We start from the raw sequence: 14,877 nt of genomic DNA, 5'->3' as shown, positions 1-14,877 counted from the left end.
GCGCGCTCTGGTCCCTCCCGCCACCGGGGCGGTGCGGCGGAAGGGGAAGTGGGGGGGCGGCGGCGGTGGGGAAGATGGCGTACCAGAGTCTGCGGCTGGAGTACCTGCAGATCCCGCCGGTCAGCCGCGCCTACACCACCGCCTGCGTGCTCACCACCGCCGCCGTGGTGAGCGGCGCGCCGCCCTCTCGCCCGCGCCGCGCCGGCCGGGGCCTCGGAGGCTGGGGTTCGGGGCGTGGGGGAGCCCTGAGGGGCAGATCTCCGGAGCGGGTGGAGGCGTGCGGGGCGCTCGCCGGGGTGCCGGTAGCCGAGGAGGCGGTGCCGCCCGGCAGGGGTGCGGGACCGGGGCTGCCGGCGGCTTCCGAGAGCGGAGAGCCGGACCGGCGCGGGCGCGGCCGTGGGAGCCGCCCACCCGGGAAGCGGGTCTGGAAGGCGGGGCGGGCAGGAGCCGCGCTGACCAGCGGGTCGTCCGCTTGGCGAGGACCCAGCGCGGTGGGCGGAGAGCTCGGGCTGCCGGGAGGGAAGAGCCCCGGAGAGCAGCGCGGGCCTGACGGCGCGGGGTCCGAGGGCTCCGTTCTGCGGGGCTTCGGGTGGGGGCCGGGCGGGGGCACGTGCGTGGCGGCTGCTCCTGCTGTCCCGGGGTCGGCCTGGAGCCCCGCAGCAAGGCGCAGAGCTGAGTCTGGTGTCCGGCGGACGGGGTGCGGAAATGGCAGCACCTGCGCACTGTCCTTTCCCGGCTTGCCCGCCCGAGATGAAGGCCTTCGGGGGTCTGGCCGGAGTGGCTAGGCTGGAACCTGCCGGGCCCCGCCTTCTGCTGCGGACGGCGCGGTGTCGTGTGTGGCCGGGTTTGCCTGAAGGAGCCCTTCTTCCTTTCCAGCAGTTGGAGTTGATCACACCGTTTCAGCTGTACTTCAACCCCGAGTTGATCTTCAAACACTTTCAGGTACGGGCCGTCACTTCCCGCACCCCGTGTTACGGTCGTTAGGCTTTTCCTCGTGTTTTCTGCTAGCCGATCCTTGCATATGGTATCAGCAGGTTCAGCGGGAACATCTGATTGTGGGGGAGGGGTAGTAAAGATGGGATCCTGCATCCTGGGCCTCAGAATCACCGAGGAAACGTCGCAGAGAGTCTGGGGTTCCTGGTCATGCATCGAAACCAGTCACCGACGGCAGGAATTAAGACTCTATTTCGTCGTGCTCGCTTCGGCAGCACATATACTAAGACTCTATTTCGTTTGTAAAAATCCCTGTGTGGTTTTGATTTGATGTATCAGCTTCCCGTATGTGGAAATTAGTGGTTCAGGGTTAACACCGTAGTTTGAGAGGAGGCTGACCAGCCCAGGGAGAGCCTCAGAGGATGCCCATGTCGTCTGCTCACCAGCTCGGTGCTGTCACCAGGGTCCAGTTCAGAAACCCAGCTCTCTTAGTGCTTTCAGACTGCTCTGTCTTCCAGGCATCAGCCCAAAGACGGGCTCCTGAAACTACATGCGAGTTCACTGGATCCGAGTAGGAGCTAGTATTTCCCAGTAGTTAGAATGCTCAAAGAAAGCTGTGTTTTCCTCCTCCGGGATGATCAGATAGCCTGTGGTTGGAGCGGGCGAAGGACCAAGAGTTAGTAATTTTCCTCTACACTTGCTGCTCCGTCTGTCTCGAATGTGGGTCCTTCACTTTACACCCACCGAGCCCCAGCTCTCGTGTGGCTTCCCAGACTGACCCTGCTCTGTGTCCCCAGGGTTTCCGGAAATACTTCTTTCAGAGCCTCTCCCTTCCTTCTTGTACTTACTGAGCTGCTTCTCTCCTCAAGTTGGGGACTCTCAAATCCTGGAGGCAGTTCGTATGTAGAACTGAATCACATCCCCTCCGCTGCCAGTGCCGAAGGATGCAGTGCTGCACGAGGCAGTCCTGGGGACTCTTGTCACTGCCTCGTCCTTCACCACTCCCCGGCCTCTGCTGGGCGCTGAAGCTGCATCTGAGCTTTGCTTCCTGTTAACTTGCTGGGGTCAGTTTTGCCCGGGTCACACTCTCGATGACCCCAGATACCTGCATTTGGAGCCAAGTGTCCCAGGCTTGGATTCAGTCTCCCTGTATAGGCAGTTATTCCTATACAGTTATCCCCGTTTCCTCCTGTGTGACGTGGGGTTGGGACTACGAGCCCGTGTCTCACAGGGTTACTGAGCTCCCACGAGATTATAGATCATGCTAAAACATTTTATAATGTGAAGCTCTCTGCCATTGTGAGTAGTTGTTTTTATTGTGGGTGTGGATGGGTTGAGTGGGGAAAAGCATATCAGGGTTTCCAACAAGAAAACGAGTGTCATTGTATCTGCCAATTAGACTAATTATTAGAGCGTTGGATCTTTACTTATAGGGAGTAGGCTGTTCTACTCAGACTAGAACCTGAGTGTTTGTTCTAGAATCACTCTCGCCTCTGGCTGTTTCTTACAGACTAACACAGAAGCATTTCCTGGCTATTTATGTGAGGTCTCTGGAGTTTCTCTCTGGTTCCCAAGACTGCCCACTGGATTATAACACTGTATACAGGAAAGCATCGGCTTCTCTTCTGCTAATGAACGTCGTCTCTCCATCCAAGTTTCCCCTTAATTTTCCTGACCACATGGTCTAGGTTTTGTTTTGTTTTGTTTTGTTTTGTTTTAAAAACGACGACAGTTTGAAGCGTTCTGTCCTGTTGTCCTTGCAGATCTCAGGGGCTGAGTGATGTCTTTCAGACTTCCAGCTGGAGACAGCACAGAAACCCAGTGTCAGATCATGTTGCCCCACTTTCTGGTTCAGATCACAGTGTCACTGACTTGTGGCCTTTCAACCGTGGCAACCCCAGGAAATGTCTTCTGTCTTAATGTGGAAATGTTGCCTGGCACATTTTACTTAATCTGTCTTATCTTGATTTTTTTTTCTTCTAACAGATATGGAGGCTAATCACCAATTTCTTATTTTTCGGTCCAGTGGGATTCAATTTTTTATTTAACATGATTTTTCTGTATCCTTTATTAAGTGGGGTCAGCATAAAACCTGGCGGTCTGCGTAGGGAATACAGTGTCAGTTAAAGCTACTGAGTCTGCTTGTGTTCCTCTCGTAACGGTGATTTCCGGGTGCTGCCTTTGTGGTACAGACTGGCCGGTCGGAAAGTCCTGTTTTGAGGGTGTTCGTTGGTTCCCGTTTGTTCTAATGGGAAGCATTCACCCAAAGAGTGATTATACTTCTGCCCATAAATCCCATACAAATCCCATCAAGGGAGAGAAGTGGATTCGTTGAGGCCTGTTTGCAGCATAGTATCAGCGGGGACCCAGGGACAGTGGTAAGTCCCAGAGTGTCGGTACAGGTCTGGGAGCCCTGCAGCGGCTTCTTGGGGACGGAAGGACGTGAGATCTCCCTGGATCTTGGTTGCAGGTTCTACCGGCTGGAAAGACAGTGCCCTATGTCTGCCCGGCCGGCACATGCTGCTTGTTGAAAGAGGGGGAGGGGGTGCTCTGGACAGGTGCTAATTGGGCCCCTGAATGGGGATCCCTCCTGTACCTGATCGCCTGGATTGAGAGGGGAGTTACATTCCAGCATGCAGGAGACCGGGCCTTGTCGGGGTGATGGGACCCCTGCCCGACGGATTCCTGTGTGATACACCATCCTGGTAAGTTTTTAATAATGAGATCTTTTCCTCATGATACGTCTTTATTAACTGAGGTATAGAAAGGCCGAGTCTGCCTGGCCTGCCGAAGCAGACGGTCAGGCAAGGCTTCTCTTGCTGGGCGCATCTTCTGAGTTAGCTTGTGAAAGAGCAAAGTGGCTCAGATCTTGGCGGGGCTGAGCTTGGGGCAGACGACTGAGCTTTGAAAAGGTTCCATAAGTCCCTGTGAGCATGTGTGTGGCCTCAGGCTTCGCTCCCCAGCGGGGAGCGGTGTGTGCCACAGGCGGAGCTGGTCTTCCCCGCGCCTGAAATGCCGGGCAACAGGGACATCCCCACGCTACCCATCGTGGACGCACTCGCAGAAGCAAAGGCTTGGCTGCGTACGGCTGACCCGGCGGCCAAGCGCACTGCAGGCGTATGTTAAACTTGACCTTTTCCCTACTTGTGTGCTTACCGTTTTCTTAACTTGGAACTTAAGATACCGCTACTGTCGAATGCTAGAAGAAGGCTCATTCCGAGGTCGGACGGCAGACTTCGTATTTATGTTCCTTTTTGGTGGATTCTTAATGACTGTATCCTTCAACAAGTATGCAAAGGCGGGAAAATGCTCAGGAACGCCTTCTGTCTTCTGAAGCCTCCACCTGCCCTCCACGGTCCGCTGGACACGCTTAGCACGCACATGGAGCGGCCCTCCAGACGGTAGCTGCGGGCACGGCGGATCGCATGGCCTCCTCTCTGTGAGCATGTCTGAGCCGCAGGGTGGGCAAGCCAGAGGGCTGCTAAGCCAGAGGGCCGCTTAGCCCGGGTGGGTGACTGTTAACTCCTTCAGATACAGGATTGTCCGTCCATATACTTTTCTTTTTTTAAGAAAGTTTGTTGTGGGTGGAGGGAGGGAGAGAGAATCCCAAGCAGGCTGCACGCCCAGCGTGCACCACAGTACGGGGCTCGATCTCACGACCCCAAGATCATGACCTGAGCCAGAACCGAGTCTGACGCTCAACAGATTGAGCCACCCAGGCACCCCTCGATGTGTGTACATTTAAACTCAGTTGGTAAGGCATTTATTTGGTCGCTATCAAAACTGATAAAATTATTATAATTTAGATTTGAATGTAGTCTAGTCTGACAAGATGCTTTGGATCTAGCTGGTTTTACTCACCTCTTAAAGCTGCTAATGGTGAGTGAAATTTAATGTAATTATTGACCAAGGAATTAATATATTTTCCAAATAGTCAAGAACTTTCTGGAAACAGAATCCTCATAGGAAGCAGCTACTGTCCAGATGTTTTGGCCTCTGCTGATTTTTTGCGTGGTTGCTCTGGGTAATCATTTTCAGGGTTTTTTCCCCTCTAAAGACAAACGACTGTGAGACTTCCCCCCTCAGGCCTCTGCTAGATCACAGCCCCTCGTTGTCTCCCCTCGCTGTCCATGTGTGATGTGGAGATCTTCCTTAACGCCGTCCACTAGCTGTTCGGTCTGTTCGTGAGCTTGGTTTTCCTGGGCCAGGCCTTCACGATCATGCTCGTCTACGTGTGGAGCCGGAGGAACCCGTACGTCCGCATGAACTTCTTCGGCCTTCTCAACTTCCAGGCCCCCTTTCTGCCCTGGGTGCTCATGGGCTTTTCCTTGCTGCTGGGGAACTCGATCATTGTGGACCTCTTGGGTAAGAGTCTCGCGACTTCTTGTACCACTTGCCGTGTGAGCTTACTTCGCTCCTGGTTTCCACATCCGGCAGTCCACACGGCTGTCTCGGGGGCATGTAGCGGTTGTAGGTTCAAAGACTACAGTGTTCTTTAATTCTGAGTTGTCGTATTGACATTTCTTCCTAACCGTGCGGGCTTTGTGTTGGCAGGTGCACCTACAGTCAGAATTTTCATCCTCTCCTCGTTCTTTGTTTCTGGGCGACTCTAGGCATTGCAGTCGGACACATATATTTTTTCTTGGAAGACGTATTTCCCAATCAGCCTGGTGGAATCAGAATTCTGAAAACACCGTCTATTTTGTGAGTATCCGATGCCGGGTTGCGCGTTCTTGGCAGATGATGCGGGGCAGGCTTAGTGGTCTGTGTTCTCGAGGGGCTCCCGGCACTCCGGCGCTCTGGCACTCGGGTCAGTGTTTACAGATCGAGCCCCGGGCTGCAGTGGTGGATTTGGGTTGGGTCGGAGCAGATGGTGCCAGACTCGTGCACAAGTGAGCTCCACGAGCCTGGGGCGTCCCGAGGGTGACGTCCTGGGGCAGAGCCTGCTGGGTTCCCGGAGAGCCGCTGTCGGAGCTCTCAGAGGCTGGGCGGCAGAACGGACCACACTGACCCCAAGGAAGTTTCTGGTGGTGGGACTGCTGGCCTTCCAGGGAACAGGGGAAGGAGAGCTAAGGCATGAGGCGGCCTGGGAAACTGGGGTCTGTCGGCTGGCCTGCTGACCGGCTGGGTCACAGGAAAGTCCATCTCTGTCTCGCCCCTCCCTTTCCTGAGAGGGGAGCTTTGGTCTGTGGAACCTCTTTCTCCAGAGAGTTGTGTCCTTGAGACGTGCTGCATTTAGGAGAAAAATGTGAGTTTTTGCATAAAATGTTGGCTGTCACATAGTTAAGCAAAGCAGCCGGGTCCTCCAGAGCCCCTCCCACTTAGCTGAACGCTGGCAGTCACCGCGACCCTTTTCACACATGCTCTCCCTCTCTTCCTGCGTGGGGGCTAAACTTTTAAAAATGTTCTACTGTAACCTCCTTTTCGGTGTATGTCGTAATCCTTTTTCCGTGACGAATGTCCTGCAGAGCTGTAGCAGCTACGTGGTTCTGCGTGGCAGGACACTGGCACCGTGGCCCCCCCTTACCGACAGCGCCAGCGCTGGCGTCCCCGGGTGTTGCGCGTCCGTGACCGCGCAGGCCGCGCTCTCAGAAGTGGGATCTCTGTGGGGACTGGGTGCTCAGGCTGATGCTTCTCCCGGGCGCGTGGAGCGTCCTATACCCTGCGGCCTTGTCCGTCGGGGGGAGGATGGTGTATTTTTTCCCGGGGTGATAGCTGGAAGATGCTATCTCATTTCTATGTTTTTTACGATTTTATTTTGGAAACCGTTTCAGACTCAAAAAACTACAAGTCCTCCAAAGGACGTTTTCTTTCTTAGGTGTGTGAAAGTAAACTGTCGATCAGATCCCCTGTGACCCATCCCCCCCGCCCAATGAATGTGGATTTTCCATGAAGAAGGACATTCCCCCTATGTAGTCACAATCAGGAGAAACCTGAGTCCACAGATCTAAGCCACTCCTGGCTGTTGTTCCAGGAGACGCTCTTGCTGGGAGAGCCTCGCTCAGGCCCAGTGTCACGCTGACGTGTCACGCCTCTTGGGTCCCTGCCGGGTTGGAAGAGCTCCAGAGTCTCCTTGACGTCAGCACACTGACACTTCTGTGGCCTCCCGGCCTGTTCTGTAGTACGTCCCACCTCCGGGGCTTGTCTCGCGTCCCTCACGTCTAGCTTCAGGTCAGGAGTGCCAGAGAAGTGACCCCGCGTCCTTCTCCCCATGCTGTCCGCGGAGGATATCCGTGTGCTCATCGGTCACAGTGGCGGCAGCAACTCCGATGACTCGATGAAGGTCGGTCATGAAGCTGCCTTTGTTCCCTTGGTGATCGTTCTGGGGAAGGCGCCCGGACTCGGCCAGCCGCCCTCTCCTGATCCTAGCTCGTGAGTGAATTGTGGCCCTTGTTACCATTGTTGCTTCGGTGTTCGTGTGGCCCCAGATCTGGACAACGGGAACCCCTTCACACCGGCTTCTGATTACTGTCAGCACGGCCCATCACTTTTTTTCTCTTTATTGTCAAGTAATTTGTTATTTTCTGGCCAGACAAGATCTCCCAGGTTCATCCTCTGCTCTCCCTGACGCGGTCTTAGAATCGGCTGTTTCTGCAAGAGCCCTTGTTCCTTTCACGTGGGGACTGGGGGGCAGAAGCCGCGGCGCGGGTGCGGGACGAGCTCGCGGTTCGTGCAGCCCCTGTCCCGGGGCCCGACCGCGACCGGAGCAAGGGAGGCCTGCCACGCGCTGCAGATGTGTGTGTTTTTTAGAAACATGGGGTTACTGACATGCTCAGCTCTAGGACAACTTCATGTGATACATTGTAGGTGGGGTTTTTTTCCTCTTTTTTTCTCTAATATTTTATCATGAAAATTTCCAAAGTCGCAGAAAAGTGGGAAAAATTATATGGTGGTGCCATTTACCCACCACACAGGTTCTGTGGTTAATATTTTACTACCCTTGCCTTTTGTACGTCTGTCCGTGCCAGTATCCTTCACGCTCTGCGTACCTGTAGTGTGTGTGATGCTGACTGGGGTCTTCGATTTCTCTAGAGCAGAACACGCACCACAGGTGTGTCAGCCGACGGTTTCCATACATGCACCAGCCCGTGGGCCCCAGACTCCTCTCGGGACAGGATTAGCCTCCCCAGAAGGTCCCACCTGTGGCTCCCTGTCCGTGCCGCCCCGTCCCCCAGGGAGCTATTACAGGACTGGTTGTGTGACTGTGAGATGAGCCCTGCCTGCCCCTCCCGGCGTCGGGAGCAGAGTCCTCCAGGACGCGCGGAGATGCTCCTCGCTGCCCGGCCGCTTCTGGCCAGGGCAGCTGTGTGCCATCCGCTTCCGGGGTTGCACGTGGCAGGGGTCTGTTCCCCGGTCTGGGGTGGGTCCAGCGGACGGACATAGCACCTCCTTGTTCTCCCTGACGCCAAGGGACCTGACCCCGTGGTCATTACTCTCTCTGCCTTCTTAGTGCCCCGCGTGTGGAACCAGCCTCTCATCCCAGTGCCGCCAGCTCCCCACTTAGACGCGTTTTCCTCCTGCGCTGCCTGCATGCCCCATGGCGGGCTGCCCTCTTCGAGCCTCCTCCGGCTTCGCCACCCTGCACCAGGCCCGTGCACATGTGCTGCCCTGCGGCCCCGGGATGTCCCCCTGGCCCCCGGCCCGCTCGGAGCCACCACGCCCCCACTTCCTTGCTCGCGCACCTGCATTCTGTCCCGTGCGTGTTAGGGAAGTAGAGGCGGCCCTGCTGTTGCACATGCTTTCTTTTCATCATCACAAAAGCGGATGCGTTCATGTTTATTGGCCTTTGATTTCCTTTCTGAGCTGCCTTTATGCCCTGTGTTTCTGCTGGTGCGTGTTTGCTTGCGTTGTTAGTTTGTAAGACTTCAGGGAGCTCATGCTGGGGTATGGACGCGTTCTCTGACCCCACTATGACATGGAAGCTTTCAGATACATTCTGCTTGGACCGGCTGCGGGCAGTGTCATTAGAAACAAGTTAGAACCAAAATGTCAGGGCGCCTGGGTGGCTCAGTGGGTTAAGCCTTTGCCTTCGGCTCAGGTCATGATCTCAGGGTCCTGGGATCGAGCCCCACATTGGGCTCTCTGCTAAGTGGGGAGCCTGCTTCCCCCCCCACCCCGCCTGCCTCTCTGCCTACTTGTGATCTCTGTCAAATAAATATATAAAATCCTTAAAAAAAAAAAAAAAGATGCTAAGAGCAGATGTTGTTTTAATGGTTCTCTAAGGACAACTTGAGTGACCGTCCTAACGAGATTTTAAAAGTCTTTTGGATGCTGACCATCCTTTGATCTGCGTAATTTGTCTTGGAATGATTTGTGAGTTGTGACAAGATCCACATAACATGGACTGTGTCACGTTACGCATCTCAGACGTGCAGTGTCGCAGCTTTAGCGTCCTGGCGTGGTTCTGTGCCTGCCGTCCGTCCTTACACCTCTCGATCCTGCAGAAGTGGAGCTCTGTCCCTAGGACCGCGCTCCGCTCCCCGCCCCCAGCCTCGCCGGGACGGCACCGCTCTCGGTTCCTCACACACGTGGGATCACGCGGTATGGTACAGGTCTGGCCACGTGTCCTCAGGGCTCATCCACGGTGTGGCAGGGGTCAGAGCCTCCTTCCTTTCCAAGGCTGGATACTATCGCGTTGCGTGGATGGACCCTTTTCTCAGTCCATCCGTCTCCCGGTGGGTACGGGGTGATACCCTGGTTGTGGGGAGACATTCATGGTAAATGTAGTGAAAACCAGGTTATAAAACAAATAGCGTGATCTGGCTCCCGTAGAATCACACAGGAAAGTTCTGGAAGGATAATACCAACACCCACCATGATTCTTTTTGCAGATTGAGAATGTTTGTTTTTTCTGTTTTCTCTACAATGAACATGTGTTGCTCTTTGTCATAAAAAAAATAAAAAGAGAAAAGTAACATCCTGGAGGTAAAGAGTTAACGCGAGCATGACTGTGAACACCTTTCAGTGCGTGACTGGTTCCAGGGGGCAGGTGTAGCGTGTGTCCTTGAGGCGAGGACCCGGGGTCCTTCCCAAAGTGACTCGGGCACTGAGCATCTCTCTCTGTCGCCTGTCTTTCAGGAAGGCTATTTTCGATACGCCGGAGGAGGATCCAGATTACAACCCGCTGCCCGAGGAGCGGCCGGGAGGCTTCGCCTGGGGCGAAGGCCAGCGCCTCGGCGGTTAAAGCAGCAGGTGCCAGCCACCAGCCCCAGCTGGCAAGGACTCGATGACCCGCCCATTGGGATTCTTCTATCCTTCGTGTTGCGAAAGTGTGGAGGCTTTGGACGGCCTGGCAGGTTCTGACTCCAGAAGCACTTTACGGAATGGTACACTAATGGATCCAGAATGCGCTCGGCGTGGCTGGCCAGCGGCCCTTCGCCGCTCCGGCCCTGGAAGTGTGATCTCTCGGGGCCAGTGCGCCAGAGAAACAAATACCCCACAGCCTCTGGCCCCACGCCCCTGGGGTGCCAGGCAGAGCTCCTCCTCCTCTTCTTTGCTAGATGAGGCCGTGGGGTAAAAGGGAAGTTTCAGAGAGGACACAATAAAACTGAGTTGCATCTCTCTCACTGAACGCAAGCTTTGGTGTGTGATCTTTTAAGGGACGACGCGGGTTCTGGCCCTGCTGCACAGGCCTGGGCTCGCAGCAGCTCCAGGCCTGCCTGTCCCCAGCCTGCACAGCTTTCGGCAGGATGGCGTTCCAGGACGGAAGGACATAGCCGGTGCGCCGTGGCTGTCCACACCTGTCACTCGCACAGAAGGCCACCTTCAGCGGGAGGAAGATGGGCTGGTGGTGTCCGCATAGCTTGCTTTCTGTCTGGGTTTTGCAAAACCGCAGGTTGTCGGATGAGGGAAAACGGCGAGTAGGGTGGTTCTCGCATCAGCAGGAACTCCACCGAGGAGGCCGGCTCAGGGCGCCCGTGGCATCCTAGCAACTCTGCTCTGCTCCTGCTTGAAGAGCTCTGCAGGAGAAGCCACGTCATGGCCACCCTTTTGGAAGACCACAGAGAGATCAGTTTTAGACCTGGGGTGTTCACTTGGGGGCCAGATGAACAGACCCCTGTTAGGCAGGAGTCCGTGGGTCCTGGGCTGGTTGCACATGGGTCATTTTGCTTAAGGAAAGCCTTTTCCAAGCCAAGCACCCAGTTTACCTTCCCATCAGGTAGACGTTAGGGTCCCGAGGAAGGGACAGCTGATGTCTGTGACTCCATAAAGACCTGTCTGGAATATAATTCCCCTGGGCGCCCGGCAGGTTTGTGCTCACGGGGTCTAGTCACTGAGGGGACCCACAGGACGAAGTGGACCCCTGTAGGGGAGGGACAGCCCTGGTGGTTCTCACGAGCGGGGTGGAGGGAGGTGTGGACCGCTTCCCCAGCAGTCGCACTGTGGGCAAGTGGGAGCTCCTTTCCAGAGTGAGATCCCCCTCCGAGAGCTGAACACAGGGTTCAGAGTAAGTGGGGACCTTCAAGGGGTGCGGTGAAGGGGAAAGTAAACATGAACGTCTTCCCACCGCTTGTGCATGACTGACAGAAACAGACTGATGTTGGACCTGCCGCTGGTCAGAAAGTTGGAACGCGGGTGTTGCAACTTTATGCAATGGGGTTGTTGATGGGATGGCTTTTTTCCTAAGCAACGGCAAAAAAAAAAAAAAGCTTGAAATGCCAACCTGAGAATGTACAATCCTTACAGAATTCTACAATTTTGTCATATCTTGTCTCTATTCAAGGAAGCTCGAATTTAATTAGAAGGGTTTGTTGTTTTGTTATTTTTTAAAATTTTTATTAAGTTCAATTAGCCAACATATAGTACCTTAATTTTTGATGTAATAATTAGGTTTTTTTTTAATTATTTAGGGTCTAGAAATAGGTTTCTCTGGTTTTAAATAGGGGATGTCCGTTCATATGGATGATGGTAAAACAAAAAACCGATCAGCATTTGTGGCCTGAGTGCTCAGTGGTGTTACAGAATGAGAATTCCAAGGATCCCCTTCCGTGTCCTGGGCGGTGCTGGCACCGACCACAGATCTCCCCACCCGTGGGGAGGGCCCCCTGCCACGATGGAGAGGCCCCTTCCCCACCCCGACTCTTACAGAACTGGGCTGTTTGCTCCTGCAGTGAGAATTGGTAGATGGGATTTTGTGCCCGGTCTCCCCCACACAGAGCTGGGTTCTACCCGTAATACCGACAGCACACCTCGTGGAGGCAGGATTTGCGGTTGGAGAAATCCCGTAGACGTTCCGGAGGAAGCAATGGGCGTGAGCCTCCCATCTCCTGGGAGACAGGATTTCCGCACCTTTTTGGTGTTTTCTAAATTAGGTATTTCCGTTCGCATCTCTCTTCCACCTGTCCTTTCTTCCGTCCCTCCCGTGGGTCCCACTGGCTTTCCCACCTCGTGTGTGGTCTCTCCATGTACAGAGCAGAGCACCAAGCCCTGGGTTGTGGCCGTGAAGCCCCCGCTCCGTCTGGGGCCCATGGAAACCAGGGGACACCAAGCCATTGGGGGAGGGGCCCCCGGACCTGTCCCATCTCCCCGACAGACAGCCGGGCTTGGGCAGGTGAGCCCTGTGTTGCTGGTGGCGTCGCCCAGGGTTCTGCATGCTGTGAGACCGTCCCCAAAGCTGCTCGTGTCATTTCCTGAGTTTGCATTAACGTTGTTGAACTTGACACAAACAAGCCCCTTCTCCGCTCAGAAGTCTGCGGTGACATCTTAGCCTCCGAATCCAGCGTGCCCCGCATGTCCCTAGCAGGGACCGAGCTCTCTTCTTAGCCTGGCCCATTCCTTGCGCTAAAAAACTCCTGACTCTGAGGCCTCCTTCCCCGTCTTTCTTTGGATCCCTATCAAGCTTCAAGTCTGCGGCGCGCCCTCACACCGAATGACTAGTGGTCTTGCTCCGCTCCTGGCTGGTCCACCGATGTGAGTCTTGTCTCCCTCGAGAGAATGTCCGCCCTAGGAGGGCAGGTCCACATCCCCCCACGCACACGAGTGCTGAATAGATACTTTGTTTACCGACCAGCAGACTATTATCTGGTGTCCTTAATTCTACCAGGGCTAACTTGTGCAGCACTGGAGGTTTCGCGGCGTCTGAAAGCTGGGTGGGGCCCAAGTGCGTGTGCGCGCTCCCAGGGCAGCTAAAGATGAGCCGCGTCTCATAAGTCCCCTCCTGGAAGAAGGGCCCTAACATTCTTTGAATAGTTACCTTAGGATGGGCTGTGTGCGGAAGCTGCTTCCCGGCTGGAGACCGCCTCCGGACCTGGGGGGGGGGGGGCACATGCACAACACTGGCTGGTGCCTGCCCAGGAGTTTAGGCTTCAGTGCTCCCCTCCACGGACCGCAAGGCCACAGCACAGCGGTTCACTTTGCCTGCACCATTGTTAAAATTGGGACCAGCATTTACAATGGACAGATTTCACACGAAAATCTTCATTTGGGGCTTTTCTTGAAAAAATGGGAAGATCTGGCGAGGCCGGACCTGCCTGGCGGCTACTGCTTAAGCATAACGAGCTCGCAGCTGCTTCTAGAGATGGGCCATGGGCTCCTCCAGAAGCTACTTTCCTCATTCACATTCCCTCCGACTCTCGCCATCGGTGGGCACATACATGCGCCTCCCTCCGGGGGGTTAGTCTGGAAAGCGCCGGGGGAAAAAGGACGGATGTGGGTCTGTTAGACACAAGGTCCATAATCTTAGAGTAAACATTTGCATATTGCCATGATGTGAAAACTCCTATGTTGATGTGATAGTATTCGGAGGTGGGACCTTGGTGAGGGGTTGAAGTCCTTCAGGAGCGGCCATCACGCCCAGATGGACGCCTTATCAAACCGCTGCAGAGAAATCCCCTGGTCCCCGCCTTGCGGTGAGGACAGGGCAGCGGGCAGTGGCCATGAGCCACACGAGCCACAGGGCAGCCACGCTGGTGCTTCCCGGCCTCCCGGGTTGAGAGCAGCAGCTGCTCCTCAGCCTGCGGTGGTTTTGTTACCGCCACCTGAACAGACCAGTTCCTTCCCTTTCCGTTTTGGCAGTCTGGGGCTGCCTCTTTTTTTTTTTTTTTTTTCTTTTTTTTGGTTTGTTTTGTTTTGTGGGTGAGCTGCCTTTCTAAGTTGGTATTTCTGGGTAGGAAGTGGCATTTTCTCAGTTTATTCTGAACACGCATGGGCTGTGAACTCAGCACGCACATTCTCAACCACCTTTGATCATGACACTGTCAGCAACTAGAGGAAAATCATCTCTTTCCTGGAGGAAAGGAGGAGGATTTTTAACAGGTTTACATGTAGGATGCGTTTCCCCCGAGCTGGACTCCAAAGGATGCCTGAAGTTCTTCAGGAGGTTGAAACATCCTGGGATGGAAGCTCAACAAGAATTCTCTGGAAGTATTTCCTGCCACTGTTTCTGCCACAAACCAGCTGCTGAGCGCTTTGGAAGGAGACAATCTGCTGGTTTCATCCTGTCTTCCCTGCCGAAGCTTTGAATCTTTTCATTGATAGGCTGTGTGCCATGGGCCAGGCACCCTCCCTGAAGAGTTCTGCCTCAGAGAGAAGGAAGGTGCTGGGAAGGAGGGAGCTGGGAGGGAGCAGGGAAGCTGCTGGGGGGGGGGGGAGCCAGAGCCAGTCACCGCCGGCCACTGCACCCCCGTCCCTGCTGGCTGCTCATGCAGACCCCTGTCCTGGGAACACTGGATTGTCAGCAGCACATGCTACAAGACCGCCCCTGCCCTGACAGCAGGTGATCGCCAGCAGCCTTGACCAGCGCTGTGACGTGGAGCCGGCCGGTAACTTTCCGGGTGTCGGAGGCTGGTCCTCGGGCTGGGGTCGGGATGCAGCACACGCGGGCACGGAGGGTCTGGTGACGCGGGAGGCAGAAGCAAGGGTAGAAGAGAATCACTGGATTTCCTCAGCACCGAAAGGAGTCCTCGGAGCAGAGTGACCGTCCCTCAGGGGCTCAGGGGCTGACAC

General features: G+C 55.2%; 1 protein-coding gene across 2 annotated transcripts; it reads left to right on the top strand.

Annotated features, from left to right (window-relative positions):
- Positions 1-39: 39 nt before the first annotated feature.
- Positions 40-10,504, top strand: DERL2 (derlin 2). 2 transcript variants are annotated; one of them, XM_045985173.1, is made up of 7 exons: positions 40-167; positions 877-942; positions 2,920-2,993; positions 4,114-4,207; positions 5,103-5,298; positions 5,547-5,637; positions 10,012-10,504. In XM_045985173.1, exons 1-7 carry the CDS (start codon positions 75-77, stop codon positions 10,115-10,117), a joined length of 720 nt encoding a protein of 239 aa, XP_045841129.1. In that variant the 5' UTR covers positions 40-74; the 3' UTR covers positions 10,118-10,504. The 2 variants fall into 2 exon arrangements, with proteins under 2 accessions (XP_045841129.1, XP_045841131.1); XM_045985175.1 differs by having other exon boundaries at positions 57-167; positions 880-942.
- The last annotated feature ends 4,373 nt before the right edge of the window (positions 10,505-14,877 follow it).

This window comes from Meles meles, chromosome 18 (assembly GCF_922984935.1).
Source record: "Meles meles chromosome 18, mMelMel3.1 paternal haplotype, whole genome shotgun sequence".
NCBI lineage: Eukaryota > Metazoa > Chordata > Mammalia > Carnivora > Mustelidae > Meles > Meles meles.
Note: the sequence above shows the minus strand (reverse complement) of the source record. Positions and strands in the feature narration are given on the sequence as shown.

Bases quoted from the DNA above. Each gene is read 5' to 3' on its own strand.
- DERL2 (XM_045985173.1), top strand. From the start codon at position 75: ATGGCGTACCAGAGTCTGCGGCTGGAGTACCTGCAGATCCCGCCGGTC. The intron at 4,208-5,102 runs GTATCCTTCAAC...GCCGTCCACTAG, and splicing joins TTGGTGGATTCTTAATGACT to CTGTTCGGTCTGTTCGTGAG. The intron at 5,299-5,546 runs GTAAGAGTCTCG...GGGCGACTCTAG, and splicing joins GATCATTGTGGACCTCTTGG to GCATTGCAGTCGGACACATA.